Below are 19,092 nucleotides of genomic sequence, written 5' to 3'. Positions count from 1 at the left end.
GTTTTGTGTTCAGTCTGGACGCCTCAGTACATGACTACATTATTTTCTTCCAGTTGTTTCACGGGAATTGCCTTAGCTTTATACCGTGATTCTCTATGCGTAACGTGAAATATTGACCTACATTTCGTAGATTCCTTTCTTACGATTAGTTGATGTATATACTTTGCTCACTAGTTTAAGTTCCTATGATGCGCACCGTTCTCTTATGTTATTTTATTCCTTAATTTACCCTTAACTATATGTAATTTCCTATACTATTTGATATTGTTATTGTTATAATATTACATATTACCATGTATGTAAGACTTGCCCCACGCCCCCTTTTTTGGATACTTATTTCATACTCGTACCATTGGTGTCAGTACATAGGGCATGAAGATGGCGTAACAAAACGCCGAAACTGCTTGCCTAATAAAATAAGGTTGTAAATTGACGGCTGAAAGGTTTTTAATTTGACGTCATCATCGAACAGCCGAGTCCCGCAACCATCGCTATAAAGATGGTCACACAGATACTACATTAGCGTTCTTCCCGTTCAGTATTGCTTCCAGGCCTAGTAGCATATATAAGGGACGCTAGCTGGGTCAGGTGTTGAGTGATCATTGTGAACGACACGGAGGGTCCGCCTACTCGTGAGAGACAGCGGAATCAGCATAAGATAGAGGTACAAAAAGGCCTCATTGTGGGTCTATATTTGGCCGGTTGGTCGAATCGTGCAACATCCTGGTTTTTGCAGCATTCAGATGTGACAGTGGCCGGGTGTTGGGCTTCAGGCCAGGCATACTCGTCGTCAAGTCGTGGTTGACCACACTGACTACCACAAGGGAGGATAGCCGTATTGTGCACCAAGCACATTGTAACTACTTTACACGTGTGCCTGCCACCCTAGAACAAGCAACGAACAGCCTGCAACACTCTGTGTCATGGCGAGGTGGGAGACGTGATGGAGCTTGACAGGTACGTTTAACACCTTAACACGAATGGCTGCGCATTCTGTAGGTATAAGGATGGTCGTTCTGCAATACCGTGGAAGACCATCGTCGATAAGTACGGTGGCGACTTGGGGAGAAGTCCTATTTCTGCGATTTGGTGAGAGACACAACAAAGTTACTCCTGGCGTCATGGTGTGAAGAGACATGGTGCATGACTTCATATTTCGGCTTGATGGCATGATGGCACAACGATACGAAATGTGCATCCTGCGTCTTAGCGTGTTACTTTCAATGGATGTTATCGCAGTACATTTTTCATTAGGACAATGCTCATCCACGCGCGGCACATATCTCTATGGACTGTCTACGTGACGTTGATGTGCTCCTGTGGCCAGCAAGAACCTCAGGTTGTACTCTGACAGATCACGTGTCGGACCATCCCGAACGTCAATTCCGTTCCAGTCACAGTGTCTGGACGCTATCAGTTATAACAATTGTGAGCCAGCTTGCCTTAGGAAATTATACAATGGGGTTAAAACATCCTTCCCAACTGAATCACTGCTATATCTGTTCCAGAGGGTGAGCAACGACACACTGATATGGGGGCATACATTGTCAAGTTCTCTGTGAATGTGACTCGATAGTTTAATCACTGTAATTGCTGAAATAACACCAAATATCCTCTCAATACGCGAAGTTTCATCTCGTTTCCTCCACCTCATCTGGGTGTTGTACTTCTTTTGTGAGGCAATGGCTATCATCTCTTGTAAAGGAACTGAATACGGAAATACTGTGAGTGTTTTAATTTCTTCCTTCTTTCTAAAGTAAAATGCTATGGAGCGGACCGCATTCTCTCATGGAAAAGAAACGGTACGGCTCGCTCTGCCCTTTATCTGCCTTGTACTCAGTGACTGCTTCATGTCACTTGAGCAATGTGGTCTGTGAAATCAGAACGCATTCAGTTACGGAAATAGATGTAAACAACCGTGCAACATTAGGCAACAGACTACTTCATCAACCAAACAAAGTACATTGTGAAGTTTATGGGTTTCATTCTCAAAGCACTAAAGCAGCCTTTCCCCTTCTACTCGAAAGCCCAAACTACAAGAAGCTTATATTGGTGTGCGGACATTTGCCTCGGCGGACATTTGCCACGATTTTACCTGCTCAGAAGGGTTGGGTCTCTTGTCTCCCCCTCCTCCTGCTCCTCCTCCTTCTCCTCACTCGCCGCTCGACCCGCAGTAAATGTACTTACTCAGCGTTTCCGCTGGTTTTCTTAACAAAGGACCAGAATATCTATATTATACGTGCCTTTTTCGGTGCTCCTGCAGCAGCTTTCTGTCATGTTTTGTGTGCCATGGGGGATCAGTTCCGTCTGATAATAATTTATTTGGTATGAATCTCTAGAGTGCTGTTGATACTGTTTCTTTGAACTGAAGCCACATATGGTCTTCACTTACATAGTTTGGAAGAATTGGAGACCTTCTCTTAGAAAGATGTCAACAGCATTTTTAGTTGGTTTTATAATGATGTATATTTCGCGTTTAGATTTGGTGAATTTCTTTGTTATGGAATTGAGCCTCGCTACGACTGTGTGTTCACTAATTCCTGTACCCGTCGTGATGCTCACGATTATTTGTGGCTAAGAGGTCAAGTGTGTTTTCGTAATCATTTACAATTTGAATGGCCTCGTGAGCTAATTGCTCAAAATAATTTTATAAAAAGCATTTAGAACAATTATGGAAGTTGTTTTCTATCTACAGTAGGGTCTGAAAATGTATTTTTGTCAACATACGGAAGGTAGATTGAAGTCACTGCCAATTATAATTGTATGAGTAGGGTACCTATTTGCGATGAGACTCGAGTTTTCTTTGAAATGTTCAGCAACTGTTTCATCTGAGACCGGAGGTTGGTAAAAGAAGCCAGTCATTAATTTATTCCGGCTGTCGAATATAACCTCTGTCCATACTAAGTCACTACCTGCTTCAATGTCGCTTGTGAGCTGGAACACACATTACATTATTTTTCCTTAAGTTGTGTTTCTTGTTTCTGTTGTAGTGGAGATCATTACAATTACTGCTTTTGCCTCCAAAACCTAGCATGCATTGTCTGTGACCCTGTAAATACCAGAGCTAAACAATGTAGAACAACAACGTATGGTACAAGCATAGCATTCAGTATTACTTCATTTCCTTATTTCTAACATTTTAAAATTGTACGTCAACTTTACATGACATGTCAATCTTAGATGTTCTTATCTCCGTTTATGAACGTACTTTCAGTCATGTTTTGAACATTGTGCCACTACACTTTATTAATTAATGTTTCGCCGCAAGGGATATCGGATTTTAGAGAGTAAATTAATATGGAGTACGTCGTTCTTCTTTTCAAACATTGAAATACCCATATCTTCTTTCCTTATTGTTTTTTGGGCATGCAGTTGTAGTAATTAAAGTAGGCACAAAAGCAGCGATCAAAAAGAAATGATTAGCGTACATTCGCAATCTGTTTACAACGTTCCTTTCTTGTTGCTCCCTTGGCGATGGACTGTTTCTATCGCAATCAGTAAGCGTGAAAGGAAGCTACCGCACAGACAGAGGGATCTATATTTATACTTGGCAGAACTAATTACATACTGACATAATCGTCGGAATTGCTTTCGTTTCCCAAAAGATATAAATATATCGATTTCGGAAAAGAAGCTCTGTATTTCGCCAAGATGTCAAAGAAGAAGGACCCTTACGTACCGGTTGTATCGAGTATGTGTGGAGACGGCGGTATGAAAGCGGACAGAAGAAGTACGAGGAAGGGCGTCCCTTACCTGAGGGATCGCTACCTGGCGAAGGGGCAAGTGTGGCAAATGTCCGGCATTCCTTATTTTTACACAGAATGAAACAAAACTGAGAAGTACCTCCAGAAATATTACCAATTTTACTGAAAAACGTTTTATAAGAGCCATCCTAAATGGTCATCCTCAGAGCCGCTTGTGCAGATAAAGGTGTCCTCACGCTGCTCCGGAGCTCCACAAATGTGTAGTGGATGGTCGAGTGTTCTTCGGCAGGGGTGTGAGTTAACTCAAAGATTGATACAGTGCTTTGCACGGGAGGAGAGAGGGGACTGCCTGTGGGTGTGAGAATGGGAGGGAGGGGGCAGGAAGAAAGTCTATCTTCTCTTTGAAACGTAGCTGGTAACTCGAGATGAAGTTTTCCCAGCAGAATACGAAAGCGAACTCTAAGAGGTAACGAGGAAGCTGAGTTTGCCTTCTATGCGATATCAAGGGAGTTTTGAAAAGGGAACATAACATGGGTGGCTGAATGAATAGAACAGTCGAGAAGTGTATCTGCAGAGCAGAACATCACAACAGCAATATTTTGGCAGACTAAAGAATCATACAAACTAAGGAGGACTGTCCAGTCTGCTCACCGTGAGGTGCCACTTAGGAACGAGTACGACATACAGAACACGATCATAACTTTTTGTAATATAGGACCAGCGGGGTTTAATATCTAGTGTTAACCCAAAGTATTTCGCAGTTTCGACGAACAGGAGAGCAGAGGGACGGAGTCGTAAGCATGGTGGAAGGAATTTCTTTCGCTGTCAGAATTCATGTGCATCAAGTTTTCGATGGAAATGTGGAAACCGTTATTTATTCTCAACGAGTAGTGGTGTTAGAGACAGTGCGGAAGTCGCTGCTCGAATAAACAGGTCCTTTGACAGCTGTGACTATTTTTTTCTTTTTTTTTTTAAGTCATCGGTCTTTGAACTGGTTTGATGCAGCCCGCCACGAATTACTTTTCATTGACAGATTTTTATCTCAAGGTAGCACTAACAATCTACGTCCTGAATTTTTTGCTAGATGTATTCCGATCTCAGTTTTCCTCTACAGTTTCTACACTCTACAAGTCCATCTAGTACAATGGAAGTTATTTACTGATGTCTTAACAAATGTCCTATAATTCTGTGCCTTCTTTCTGTGTTTTCCATATACTCCTCTCTTCGCCGATTCTGCTGAGCACCTCCTCGTTCCTCACCTTATCCGTCCTCCTAATTTTAAACATTCTTCTGTAGCATCACATCTCATATGCTTCGATTCCCTCCAGTTCCGGTCCCCCCACCGTCCATGTTTCTCTCTCTTTCTCTTCTCAGCTATCATAGGTCCTGTAGACCACGCACTGCATCAACGATCTGCTTCCACCGCCTTCTGTCTCTCGCAGCCTCTCCACCTTGCAGAAATTCCTAATGCTGCGATGACCTTCTCTATGTCATCTTTCCGCCTCGTACGAGTTAGGCCCAATGGTCTTGTTGCTAGGAGAGTTCCTTCCTTCAAATGCTTTCTTGGTGATTCTGTTGTTTTCCATTCTGGCCACATGTCCAGCCCGTTGCAGTCTCCTACTTTTTAATATCTGGATGATAGTGAGTGAGCTGTCAAACCGTTTGTTCTGTAATTCTCACACTTGTTGATTGTTGCAATTTTCCCATTTTTTCCCAAAAGTCTGCAAGTATAATGCCAGTCTCAAACAGTCTACACACCAACGGGAACAGTCGTTTTGTTGCCACTGCCCCCAATGATTTTAGTAATTCCCTCCTGTTTCTTTTGTCATCACGTCATCAGACCAGGTCCTCCCCCTGATGGAGGGCTTAAAAGTAGTCTTTCCAGCTATCTGCTCTCTCCTCTGATTCAACTATGAAATTCCTATTGCACACCTAATGCCACTTCCGCTGCTTTCAATTTCACCGAAGGTTGTTTTGGCTTTTCTATATGCTGAGTCAGTCCTTCCTTGATTATTTCGCTTTTGATTTCTGCACATTTTTCATGGTGGCATTTTGCCTAAGCTTCCCTGCACTTTCTGTTTATTTTATTCGTGCTATTCACCGCGAAATCGTCGAAGAAGTGAGACCCGGCAGAAAATAGTCGATAGTGATGTCTGTAGAAAATAAGGTTGCGCTCAGGTACGCCGTTCACCTAAGTGAAAATGTCCTACAGAGCCGACCCCCAACCTCTCCCCCCCCTCCATAAGCGTGCACTAAAAATCTGATCTTTTAAAATCTCACGAATGTTAACACCTAGTAGCGGAGGTGAGCTACGAAGCCTCATTTGTGCACTGTACGGAGGACGCTCCTCCTTCAGCAAGTGTTGTAGGCGTGTTTCGAATTAAAAAATAAGATCATAAGCCTGGCTATGCGAAAACTTATGGGAAATGCAGATTTGCAGGCGGAAGCACTTGTCATAGGACTAGAGATGCTGCAACATCCGAATGTGAATGTCTTCTGGTGCCGGGCCGAGGGATCGTGACCGTGAACGGGCACGTTCCAGCACAGTCACAGCTCCGCTGCTCACTTCGTAGGTCGGAAGGCAGCACAGTACTGGTTGGGTGCAAGTGAAATTGATTCAAACGCCACTAGTATGATTACATAATTTGTCCATTTCAAATACAATAAAGATTTCTTTTCCTGTTTGCAGGAGTGGTTCGTGTACTGTAATTATTTTGACAGTGGCCTTATTTTTCTAAGACTAAAATAATTCCTCCCTGTCTTCGTTACTGAACGCAACAGGAAGATAAATTTTTCATTAAAAAGAAGTTCCGGACCTTAATAACAAGATTTAACCAACGGTACAGTTTTATGCTTGAGGAACTACGTTTTCATTATGTTTTCATTAGCATGTAGTTGTAGGCAAGAGTACTCTGAAGTAAGTTGATTAAAACATTACAACGAGAACACACACACACACACACACACACACACACACACACACACGCACACACACACCATGGAACAGGAAAAACTACACTGCGTAACACAATGCAAGGATAAGTTTTTCAAAATTCCGTAACTGTCTCCCATTACGACGCAGAGATATGAAATTTGGTTCAAAGAAGCCTAAAGCCTTTCTCTGTGATGGTGCAGTAGTGTGAGGCCGCCCTGCGACGCCTCTCTCGGCCTCGACGAAGCTTCAGACAGCAAATGTGAACAAAAGCCAAAAAATGGCCGGAACCCAGAATTTCATTTCTCGTGTCAGAAGGGTTAACGATCTCACTTTGCACCAGATTTCACCAAAATTCTGCACAACACCACCGCGGATATGTCGCACGGTAGGAAGGTCGTCTCACTTCCCCTTAGTCGTATTTCACCCATTTTTTTAAGCCTCTACAATGGAGGTCAGAACCGTGACGCGCACGGTCGAAATGTATTGTTGGAATATATTGTTCACGACGCAACACCTGCGCGAATGCAACCTATATGATTATATGAGTCCGGTTTCCGTAAACACCACATCACGAGCACTGATGGCTAACTGATGATCTGAAACATGCCCTGTGCAACTGTAATGTAACAATATTGACACTACTAGACTTCAGGAAAGATTTGATAGTGTCAGCTTTGACATACTGGTCAGAAAAATGTGTCTACTGAATTTTAAGATTGTATGCTAAGCTACCTGAAAAACGAACAGCAGTGTGTCGTCGCCTGTGTGGATGAAAAATCGTCCTAGAATCCTGTTCTCTCAGGAGTGCCGCTGGAGTGAGTCTTAGGCCAACTTTTGTTTTCCTTGTATGTCGATGATATATCGTCGATTTTGTCCTTCTGTAAATACGCCGAAGACCTCCAGCACTAATTAAGTGAAAGACCTAAAGATATAAATAGTCTGATCGTCCAGAGGAATTATATTTGTCTTCACTGGAATCCAATCGAAAATCAAAAAGTTCAGAATTCCGCGAACAGGAGCCTTCTGTTCTGCTCGACGGTATCCCAACACCATTTCTGAAAACGGAGTCAGATTTGAGGGTATCGTCAGATAGCATCTCAGCTGGGCAGAGAATACTGTCACCACGCGCCAGAGAATATAAGAGATGGCGATATGCCCTAATATTTCCACGTTAAAATAACAAGTAAACAAATGAAAACTATTGCGAGGCTTTATGGACTATCTTCTATCATTCTTCTACAGTGAAGTTTGTCCGCTCACGCTGACCCAGCTCGGTCAGGCTGTTATGAACTGCAGCTCGTTTCGTGGTTGTTAAACTGTGTGTTAATAAAAGCTGTGAACACTGTACACTGGTACAATGTCTACAAAAGCTGCGACGAAGACTGCAGCCACATTTCAACGACAGGTAATTTGAGCGCCACGCATGTTCAGTGAATGCATACATGGATCCCGAGTTTCTTCAAGTTTGGAAGCAGCAACTAAGGCAGCAATAGCAAAAACATCAACAGCAATAGAAACAATATGCAAAACAACAGCTACAGACAGCTTGAAAGACAGGAGTCACAAGCCAAGCTAAAGCAGCAAATGGTGCTGCGTCAAGCGGAGCTCGTACTTCATTTCTACCTTTTCAGCCAGGCGCTGAGATATGGGACAACTATAACCTGCTGCCAACCCATCCCCTCCCGCCGTCAACTTCCAAGGACGTAACATTTCTGATACGGAGCTGCAACATGTATGTCTCGTGCCTGTTACTCCTATATTCACCTGGCCGTGAACAAAAACACGGTCATTCATTGGGCGAGGCGCCTGTCATCGTCGCTCTCCTATCACAACCCTTCGCGGTTACTGGAGAACATAGCGTTGCCCGTAGGAATGAGAGAGGAGAAAGACTTATTGAATTCTGCAGTACATTTTAGAGCATAATTGAGATTACACTGTTCAAAAATCACAGGAAGAGGATATAAACTTGGAAAAGGCTCACAGACGCGAGAACATATCAGCAGGGTTCCATTGCGGCTAGACAGAGATTCCGAAAACAGATATCAGATTGTAAGATGTACTCAGGAGCAGATACACTCAAATCACAATTTAGTAATGATGAAGAGTAGACTAATGAGTTAGAGAGAATAAATAATGTGGAAGGATGTGGGGCATTGAATTAATGTGAAATGTTGAGACACGTTTCCAATTCGCTACGAATGTGGATGTCGCGATTAGGAATATCACAGTAGGCAGTTCAGTTGAAGAGGAATGAACGACTCTAAAAAGGGCAATCACTGATATTTGACAATCAGGTAGTGTGGGCTACCTCACCTAAACTGGTTGCCACAGTTTTCGTGTAATAGGATGCCTGAATGGAAACAGCTTGACCCAGATAGCGGGCGAAATAAGTATTGATTGGCTATGGGGATCTAGTGTTATTATATGTCATGTTATTATTCTATCTAGCAACAGACCGTGAGGAGGCACGGATTACGACCGTACTTACAAGGAGCCACTGATTTGAATGGATACTGTGAGAAAGGTGGTAGAAATCGCAACAAAAATAAGAGATTTAGAAACACACCAAAAGATACATTCTGAAATTACAACAGAACAACATACTTTAACCGAGAGCAGCCTCCACTGACACACACAGATTCACTGAACGACGTGTAGAGAGAGAGTATGGAACTATAACTACACTAGTTTAACTCCGGAACAATTCAGAGAGAGAATACTGAACAACGAAAACTAGGTTTCAGCAACGGAAAATGGTTGGTAGGTTTCAGTGAACCTTAACACGTTGCTGCTCTCCCGTGGTATCGCAAACCATTACACTTTACCGCAGCGTGGCGGAGTGTACCTACGGATACGACGCAGTTGCCGAGACGGCAGCTGGTGGACTTTCCAAGAAGACGTTGTAGAATGGGCTGGAGCAGTGAAATTCAGGGATTTTTTTTTTGGATGGTCGGCAGCTCACACTAGTGTGCCCACGGCTAAAAAAAGTATTCTGGTGCCAACTTGCTAGTTGGTCAAGCGGACAGTTGTCGCCAGCTGGGCCATAGAACTGGCCGCTTCCTTTTCGCACCACAAGTTTCCGAACATGACGTAGCCGCGGTCGTTGGGTCGGCGGGATTCTATGTGTTTTTGCGGGCCTCAAGACAAAGAAGATGCTCCTTTTAGAACTGAATCTTTTTAATGATCGCCGCCATAATGAACAATTTTCTAATTCCTCACAAAATGACGGCAGCCGGAATCTGTTTACAGATTTCAGTTCCTCTGTATGTAGGAAATTATTATTACAGGGCTTACATCGTTTCTGTAATTATTTAGGCACTTTAATCCGAGGTTGAATCTTTGGATACCTCGAAGTAAAAGTGATATGTTTGATCCTCATTGAAAGGTTCGAATCAGTCACTTGATCCTCATTGAAAGGTTCGAATCAGTCACTTAAATCATTTTCATTAATGACATTTAGACTCATTCATTGTTCCGGGCCTTGCGCGGCCGCCTATAAGCATGTCACCACACGTAGCGTTCTTAGTGGATGTTCACAACACGATGTGTCATAACAGGTAGAAGGAAACTTATTCCGAAGATAGCTTGAGTAACATAAGAAATTCTTCAATCAATCGACGGAAGGAGGAACCACAAATTAGTTGAGACAGACACAGGAATACAGCCGTGGGAACAACTTAGGAATGAAATAAATATGAAGTCAAGGCGAAATGGTTGCAGGAAAAATGTGAATAAATCGGGAAAGAAATGGTCGTCTGAAGGAATGACTCAGCGTATAGAAAAGCCAAAACTACCTTCGGTAAATTAAAAGCAAGGGTTATAACATTAATAGAGCAATGGGAATTCCACTGCCAAATGCGGAACAAAAAGCAGAGAGGTGGAAAGAGCCCATACGAGCCAGTCATGAGGAGGAAGACTAGTGTGGTGAACTAATAGGAGAAGAAAATGAAGTCGGTAAGCAGCACATGTTGAAGCTGTTGTTGTTGTGGACTTCAGTCCAAAGGGCTTTTTTGATGCAGCACTCTGTCCCTTGCAAGCCTCTTCGTCTGCGAATAAATTCTGCAACTTACATCCTTCTGAATCCGCTTACTGTATTCATCTGTTGGCCTTCCTCTACAATTTTTACCCCACACACTTCGGTCCGGTACTAAACTGGTGATCCCCTGATATCTCACAATGTGTTATCAACCGATCCCTTCTTTAACTCAAGTTTCTTGTCTCCCCATTTCTATTCAGTACGTCCTCAACAGTTATGTGATCTACCAATCTAACACCGCATTTCAAAAGCTTCAATTCTCTTTCTGTTTAAACTATTTATCATTCATGTTTCACCTCCACACATGGCTACATTCCTGGTAAATACCCTCATAGAAGTCTTCCCGACACTTAAATCCATGTTATATTCCGTATTAAAAGATTTCTATTCTACAGAAACTCTTTTCTTTCCATTGCCAGTCTACATTTTATATCTTCTCCACTTCGGCCATCATTAGGTTTTTGCTGCCCAAATAGTAAAACTCACCTACTGCTTTAAGTGTCTCATTTTCTAGTCTAATTCGCTCAGTATCACCTGATTTAATTCGACCTCATTCCTTTATTGTTGTCTTGCTTTGGTCGATGTTCGTCTTATATGCTCCTTTCAAGACACTGTGCATTCCCTCCATCTACTCTTCCGAGTCCTTTCTGTCTCTGAGAAAATTATAATGTCATCGACGAACCTCAAGGTTGTTATTTCTTCTCTCTGAACTTTAATTCCAGCTCCAGATTTTTCTTTGGTTTCGATTACTGTGTGCTCAATGTACAGACTGAATAATATCGAGAACAGTCTGCAATCCTGTGACACTCTCTTCTCAACCACTGCTTCCTTTTCATGCCCCTTGATTCTCAGACTTGCCATTGGTTTTACAAGAGAAGTCGTAGGTCAGTAATGCCTCGAGTATTCCTACATTACACCTAGATCGGCTTCTACCGTTTTTTTCATTCTTGTATCGGTAGCTTTCACACCTGTCAACAATTGCTTTCTTTGGAAATGGATTTGTTTCGACTGTCTCATATATGTTGCACCCCAGATGGAGGAGTTCTGTCATGCCTGGCCCTGCAAGGCTATCAGTAGTTCTGACGGAATGTCTTCTACTCCAGAACCTTGTTTCGATTTCTCGTAGTACCATATCTTCCACGTCATCTTCCTCTATGCCCTTCTCTATTTCTTTAATGTTGCCTTCAAGGTCCTCTCCCTTGTAGACAACCGCTACATATTCCTTCCACCTTTCAGGTTTCTCTCCTTTGCTTAGGACTTGATTTCCATCTGAGGTCTTGCTGTTCATACAGCTGCTTCTCTTTTCTCCAAGGCTTCTTTAACTTTCCTGTAGGTGGTATCTATCAACTACCTGGTGAAATATGCTTCTAAATCCTTAAATTTTCCTCTAGCTATTCCTACATAGACATTTTGCACTCCGTGAAAACTCACTTTTTAGACGTCTATATTTCCTTTGTTGCATTTTTATATTTTCTCCTTTCAATAATTAAATTCCATACATCCTGTTTTTTCTAATGATTTCTTCTAGGCCATGTCTTTTTACCTATTTGATCCTCTCCCGCCTTCACTATTGAATCTCTTAAAGTTTCCCAGTCGCTATCTACTATATTCCTTCGCAGTGGGGGTCAGGGATTTTCTTTGCCTCGTGATGACTGGGTGTCGTGTGCTGTCCTCAGGTTTACGTAGTTCTAAGTTCTAGGGTACTGATGACCATAGATGTTAAGTCCAATAGTGCTCAGAGCCATTTAAACCATTTGAACCTTCGCAGTGCTCTAGTCAATCGTTGCCTAATGCTCTCTCTGAAACTTTCAGTTGCCCCTGGTTCTTCCAACTTCTCCAAGTTCCATTCCCTTAGTTTCCCACATAGACATAAAATATGATCAAATAAAGCAGAATGGATAGATAACAGTACAATGGAATTTCTAAAATCATAAATAAGTATAAAATCTAATGCACAAACAGCTTAACATCTCATGCATCCACGCTGCTGGTAACAATAATATACAGAAGAATGGAAAAGAGAATTGAGGGTTTGTTAGATGAAGATTTTGCTTTAGGAAAGATAAAGGTACAAGAGAGTCAATTCTGAAACAGCGCTTGATAATGGGGACAAGACTGAGGGAAAATCAGAACAAGAGTACAACACAGTATAGTGGCACAAGGTTTACAAAAGTCTGAGAAAAATAGTAGTAAGCTACGAGGAAAGACGGGAAAATGGGAGATGTACAAGAGCCGAGAGTGGACCAGTGGACTATAAGGTTTTGGTCCAAGAACGAAGTACTCGGATTAAAAAATGTGTAAGATAAGGAGGCAGTCTTTCGCCCCTACTGCTCAATGTATGCATCGAAAATCAATGAGAGAAATAAATGAGATATTCAATAGTGGGTCTAAAATTTAGGGTTGAGGGATGTCAATAAGAGGATTCAGTGATGACATTGCTATCATTATTGAAAGTTAAGAAGAGTTACAGCATCTACTGAATGAAATGGACAGCGCAATTAGTACAGATTATGGATGGAGAGTATACTGGAGAAAGACAAGAGTAAAGAGAAGTAGAACAACTGAGAACACCGCGTGTCTTAACGTCAGAATCGGTGGTCGTAAGGAACACGAAATTAAGGATCTGTCTTAGAAGCAAAATAACGCATAGTGGATGGAGAGAGGAGGACATAAGACGCAGACTAACACAGGCAAGGGAAGCATTCGTGAGCCAAAGAAGTTTAGTGGCATCAAACGTAGGCCTTAATATGAGGAACAAATTTCTGAGAATGTACGTTTGGAGCACAGCATTTTACGGTAGTGAACGACAGACAATGGGAAAACCGGAACAGAAGGGAATAGAAGGGTTTGTGGTGTGGTGCTACAGAAGAATGTTGGAAATCAGGTAGACTGATAAGGTAAGCCGGCCGGGGTGGCCGAGCGGTTCTAGGCACTAGAGTCTGGAACCGCTCGACCGCTACGGTCGCAGGTTCAAATCCTGCCTCGGGCATGGGTGTGTGTGATGTCCTTGGGTTAGTTAGGTTTAAGTAGTTCTACGTTCTAGGGGACTGATGACCTCAGAAGTTAAGTCCCATAGTGTTTAGAGCCATTTGAACCATTTGATAAGGTAAGGGAAGAGGAGGTTTTTCGCTGAAACGGCGAAGAAGGGAACATTTGAAAAACACTGAGAATAAAAAGGGACAGGATGACAGAACGAGAGTTAAGGCATCAAGGGGTAACCTCCACAGTACTCGAGGGAACTGTAGACGGAAAAAAGTGTAGGGGAAGACAGAGATAGGAATAAATCCGCCAATTAAATGAGGACGTAGGGTGCAGGTGCTACTCTGAGATAATGAGGATGGAGCAGGAGAGGAACTCGATTCCTGGCGGATCACATTAAATTAGCTAAGAGACTGATAAGTGAAATAATATTTCCTGTCGTCCCTTTCGACGATATTGCTCTCCTATATGAATAATTCTGATCTCTCTTCGAATCCGGGCTCGGATGAGCCACCAGTTACGTAGCACGAATTCAACTGAAACCAACCGCCACTTTATCTTTCCTTAGCTCCCACCCAATTCACGTCTCCGCCACTCATTCGCAGCTGAAATAGATAGTCTCAGTGCGTTAGGAATAGTGGCGGCCGTGGTACAAGTCTGCGGGCTTCTCCGTTGGTTAATTACTTTTCTTTCCTGGGGGACACTCATGTACAGCTTTCTGTACAGAAATCCCCGCCATTTGACTATAAATTGCTACTCGTTTATTTCACATAATCATGATTTCGGCTTTACAGCCATTCTCAACAGAAAGCTGAAATATCAAAGTGAGGGGATAATACATGTCTTGTCTCATAAGCCAGTCGTCGTTATACAAAATACGAGAGCATATCAAATATACACAGTACGCAGTGTCAATCGGGTTTATAAGAAGAAATACGTGTTATTACGACGCTAACCTATCATTTACACATGCCGGATAATTTGTGGCCTGTCAACTTGCACTTGGAAAAGGCTATACACCTGAAATGATGCTTATGTAAAATTAGTAGTTAACAGTCAAAACGCGTAAATGTCATTAAAGAAGGAAAATACGTCTTCCGTTAGTGTTTCTTTGGAAGCCCGTTGGCAGAATTCGTGTCTGTGGAGATTTAAAACAACTAACGCTCAATCACTTGTCAAGACTTAAGCTCTCCTCGCCCCAAGACGCTTATATCGAAATGCTTATGAAGAAGAAAAGATTTTCATACACATTTCATATCATGCGAAAGCTTGAAAACATGATCTCACTATAACTTATGATTAGGAACCTGAAAAGCAGATCGGAGGACAGTTTACTTAAAAAACCAACAAGATAGCGAAGCAATTCAACCTCATGCAGTGAACGCAGAAAAAATAAGACTCACAGACTTTTGGGAGAACATAGGAAGGATGTACAGGTCCCATCTTTTCGGTATGTGGATAGCCTAAAAGCCTGATATACAGAATTGTATCACAAGCCGCCGTAGGGTTACAAAACATGGAGTACTCTCAATTGTACAATACTGAGAGACTGTAGTGGGTGATGAAATCCAGAGTGGTTGTTACACAGTCTTTGGTTGTACTCGAGAGCCTTTACCAAGTTGTATCTCACGGTGTGTCTTGCAATCACACTGGAAACTATGATTGTGAGCATGTGTTTTATTACATTTCAGGGCAAGGATGGGATGCTGTCTACTGAATGCGTGTAGCTTTATAGGAAATTACTCAGTGTATTGTGACTTTTTAACATTTAGATATTTATCTTATGACGGAGATAGGTGACAAGCTGTTTACCTGTAGACCACCAGTAGCGACGCCATCGAAAGAACGAACACCATCGAAGACTGCAAGCCGGTAGGCGTACCTCGCTTGACTCAGTTCAGCGTTCACCTCCAGAACCACGGTGAAGTTGCAGCAGAAGGTACCGTCGCACAGAACTACCGTACTATTCTCGATAAGCGATTCTGTGCTCAGCGTGAAGGTTTTGTACACCTCCAGATGGTCCCGTTTCAGGAAGAGCCCTGCCGTACTCTTGCTGACTCTCCCGTCGTCCAGAACTCCATCGCTGAATGCTGGACAGCCACTCTCACGACGCTCTCTTTTTTTACAGGGACGTTTAGGTTCGCTGGTGGTGACCTCAGGTTCACATTTTACTGGCTGCTCTTCCGCTTTGGTGTCTTCAACGACGTCTTCGGGGACATTCTCTGAAGTCTCCACCACGGGCTTGTCATCAGTAACGACACCGTCGGGCTCTTTAGACGGTTTCTGTCCTTCTGGTCTCGCCCTGCACTTCCGTGGGCGTTTACTTCGCTTGACACGATCTCTGCGATGGCACTTCAGTTTTCCGCGTTTGTCAGGTTTCTTAAATTCGCATTCTGACTCTGCAGGCTGTTCACTGTCTGTCAGTGTTTTCGCTTCAGACTGATCCCCAGCACCCTCAAGGTCCTGTTTTGGACTGGCATCAGTTTCAGCTACTGCCTTTTCATCGTCATGTAATTCAGCCAAACCATGATCGTCGGCGAGGATATCCTCCGTATCGTGGACGTGTTCCTCTCTTGGCGCTGCTTCGCCTTGCCCTCCATCATCTATCAAATGCAAACCATGGTCATCCGCGAGGAGATCATCAGTATCGTCGATATGCTCCTCTCTGGGCACTTCTTCGCCTTCGTTGCCAGCACTTGGTGCAGACGGAATGTCCGCCTTTCGTTCGGGAGAGTCACGTGGGAGCGGCTCTTCTTTGTCTTCCACCAGCCATTCGAATTTCTTTACAGTAGCTTCTATCTCCTCTTGAGTGGCATTATGTTCACCGCCAGAAACGGTCAGGTCAGCATTGTCAGCAGCTGCTGTAGCGCTGTCATCAGCAGTCAACAACTGCTGGTTTTCTTCATCCGACTCTTCCCGGCTTTCTTTCTTTCCTTCATCCGCGAGTAGAATTTCTTGTTTATCTGGAAGCTTGAAGTATTCTTGGTCACGTTCTGGCTCAAAAGGACGTTCGTAGCTTTCTGGGACTTCTATTTCTAAAAATTCTTCTGGAAACTGCTCCTCAGGTTCATCCTGGTAGAGCCTTAAGAGGTCTGGGTTCGTGGATGGTTCATTATAATCGGGTGGATCAGTCCTTGTACTGGCAGGTATTTTCTTCTCCGGGATGTCTACTTTCTGTTCATCTACATATGGAGAATTACTGTGCAGAGTCTCCTCCGCATCCTTCCCCTCCTCAGTTTTCTGTAATGCAGCCCTGTCTCCTGCGTCTTCACTTGCCATCCCATGCGTTTCGTATATGTCTTTAGTTTCCTCATCATCTTCGACTTGGTCCGTCTGATGCAGACCCATAAAATGAGGAGGGACTTTGGGCTCTATTTCTCCAGACGGAGGCCCGGAATTGTCGTCAGCCTCAGCTGCGTCGTCTGCTTGGTCGTACATTTTATGGTGAATGAAGGCTGGTGCCGATTCGTCCACCAAAGATTCGGCGACGTCCATGTCCAAGTGGCCGAACTTCCTCTGCCGAACAATGTGGTGGAAAGCGGACAGAGGAGTGCGCTCGACAGCACTGTTATCATCGTCTTCGCCTTCACCAGCCAGAGCGGCACGGCGGCTGCGAGCCCTCGATGCGAAGGTCTCCTGGCAGCGCTGCATTTTCGGCACAGTTCCCACGAGGAGGCGACTGGTCGTGGTGTTGGGCATGATCGCCCGGACGGCGCCGTTGCGGCCTAGGAAGATGCCGCTGCCAGCACTCCCTACTTCTGGCCTGTTGTAGCCGGAAGCCAGAAGATTCACGTCAAGGGAATACGCCCACGCAGCCTGCGTCTGCACAGCTGCAAAGATACACGGGCACAATAAAGTACAACGAAATGTGGTGAGTACTTTTAATTTAGGTAAAAATAATAAAATATGACACAGAGTAAAACAAATACAATTGCTTTTAACTGTATCATACACTATCTGATCGGAAGTTTTGAGCACCAACCGTCATAAGTAGTGTGTGTGGTTTGAGGTTTCCGGGCGCTAAACCGCGTGGTCATCAGCGCCCACAGTGCACTGTGTTGACAACAGCCATGTGATAGCGATGTGAATGCGCACATATGCAGACGGCGGTTGCGCATAAAAGGGCAGTGCATTGGCACACCGGTCATTTGTACTCAGGTGATTCATCCTAAAAGATTTCCGACGTCAGTACGGTCGCACGGCGGGAACTAACATACTTTGAACGCGGAATAACAGTTACACGTCGACGCATGGGGGTTTGATTACGAAAATGGTTAGGGAATTAAATATTCCGAGATTCACAATATAAAGAGTGTGCTGGGAATATCAAAATTCAGGCATTATCTCTCACCATGGACAAATCAGTGGCTGACCACCTTCAGTTAACGACCGATATGAGAGAGTTCTCAGTGCTAACAGTCAAGCAATATTGCATGAAATAACCTCAGAAAACAATGCAGGACGTACGACACATGTACACATTAAGAAAGTGCTCCGAAATTTGGCGTTAATGGACTATGGCAGCAGACGAACAACGCTAGTGTCTTTGCTAAGGGTACTATATCGTTTGCAGCACCTCTCCTGACTCATGACCATATCGGTTGGGCCCTTGACAAATGGAAAACCATTGCCTGTTTAGATGAATCCCAATTACAGTTGGTAAGATCTGATGGCAGCGTTCGAAGTTGGCCCAGACACTACGAAACTATGGACCCAAATTGTCAACAAGGCACTGAGCAAGCTGGTAGGGCTCAATAATTGTGTGGGCTGTATTTACATGGAATGGGCGGAGTCCTCTGATCTAACTCAACCGTTCATTGAAAGTAAATGCTTACGTTCAGTTACTTGGAGACCGTTTGCATTCATTCATGGACATCGTATCCAGGCAAGGGTATTTTTATGGATGATAATGCTTCATGTCACCGGGCTACCGTTGTTCGTGATTGGCTTGAAGAAGTTTCTGGTCATTACGAGAGAACGATTTTGGCCACCCAAATAGCCAGACGTAAATCCCATCTAATATGTATGAGAAATAATCGAGAGGTAGTAAATAAAAAGCACCAGTTTGCTTTTGTTCTACAATATTACTTTTATTGTTAACCGGTTTTTGGCTTACTAGGCCATCTTCAGACATTTACTGAGTATTATCACCAAAGAAGTTAAATGTAAGCAAACAACATTGGAAGAGAAGTAACACATCTAGAAAAAGTAGAAACATACAGTAAGTAGCATCTTTACAATGAAAAAGTAAAAACTGAACAGTACATAAATAACAATGGAGCTTACAGGAAAACCTTCAGCAGAAAATACGAATAGCATGCCTATATAACAGTTTCTATTAATAAACAGAACTAATAAAATAAAATAAAATTAATACTAGACAACGCTGCATCAGGAGGTATGAAATATCAATAAGATAAACAGGAATAAATAAATGT

At 43.2% G+C, this 19,092-nt stretch overlaps 1 protein-coding gene across 3 annotated transcripts in view; it reads right to left on the bottom strand.

Moving 5' to 3' along the window:
- Nucleotides 1-19,092, bottom strand: part of LOC126484137 (uncharacterized) — a 375,463-nt gene that overhangs the window by 7,952 nt on the left and 348,419 nt on the right. For all 3 annotated transcript variants that reach the window (XM_050107520.1, XM_050107518.1, XM_050107519.1), the window contains exon 7: nucleotides 15,467-17,484. In XM_050107520.1, the coding sequence (XP_049963477.1) occupies nucleotides 15,467-17,484 (2,018 nt within the window). The remainder of the gene's footprint in view (nucleotides 1-15,466; nucleotides 17,485-19,092) is intronic.

This window comes from Schistocerca serialis, chromosome 6, assembly GCF_023864345.2.
Source record: "Schistocerca serialis cubense isolate TAMUIC-IGC-003099 chromosome 6, iqSchSeri2.2, whole genome shotgun sequence".
NCBI lineage: Eukaryota > Metazoa > Arthropoda > Insecta > Orthoptera > Acrididae > Schistocerca > Schistocerca serialis.
This window is presented reverse-complemented; position numbering and strand designations above follow the sequence as displayed.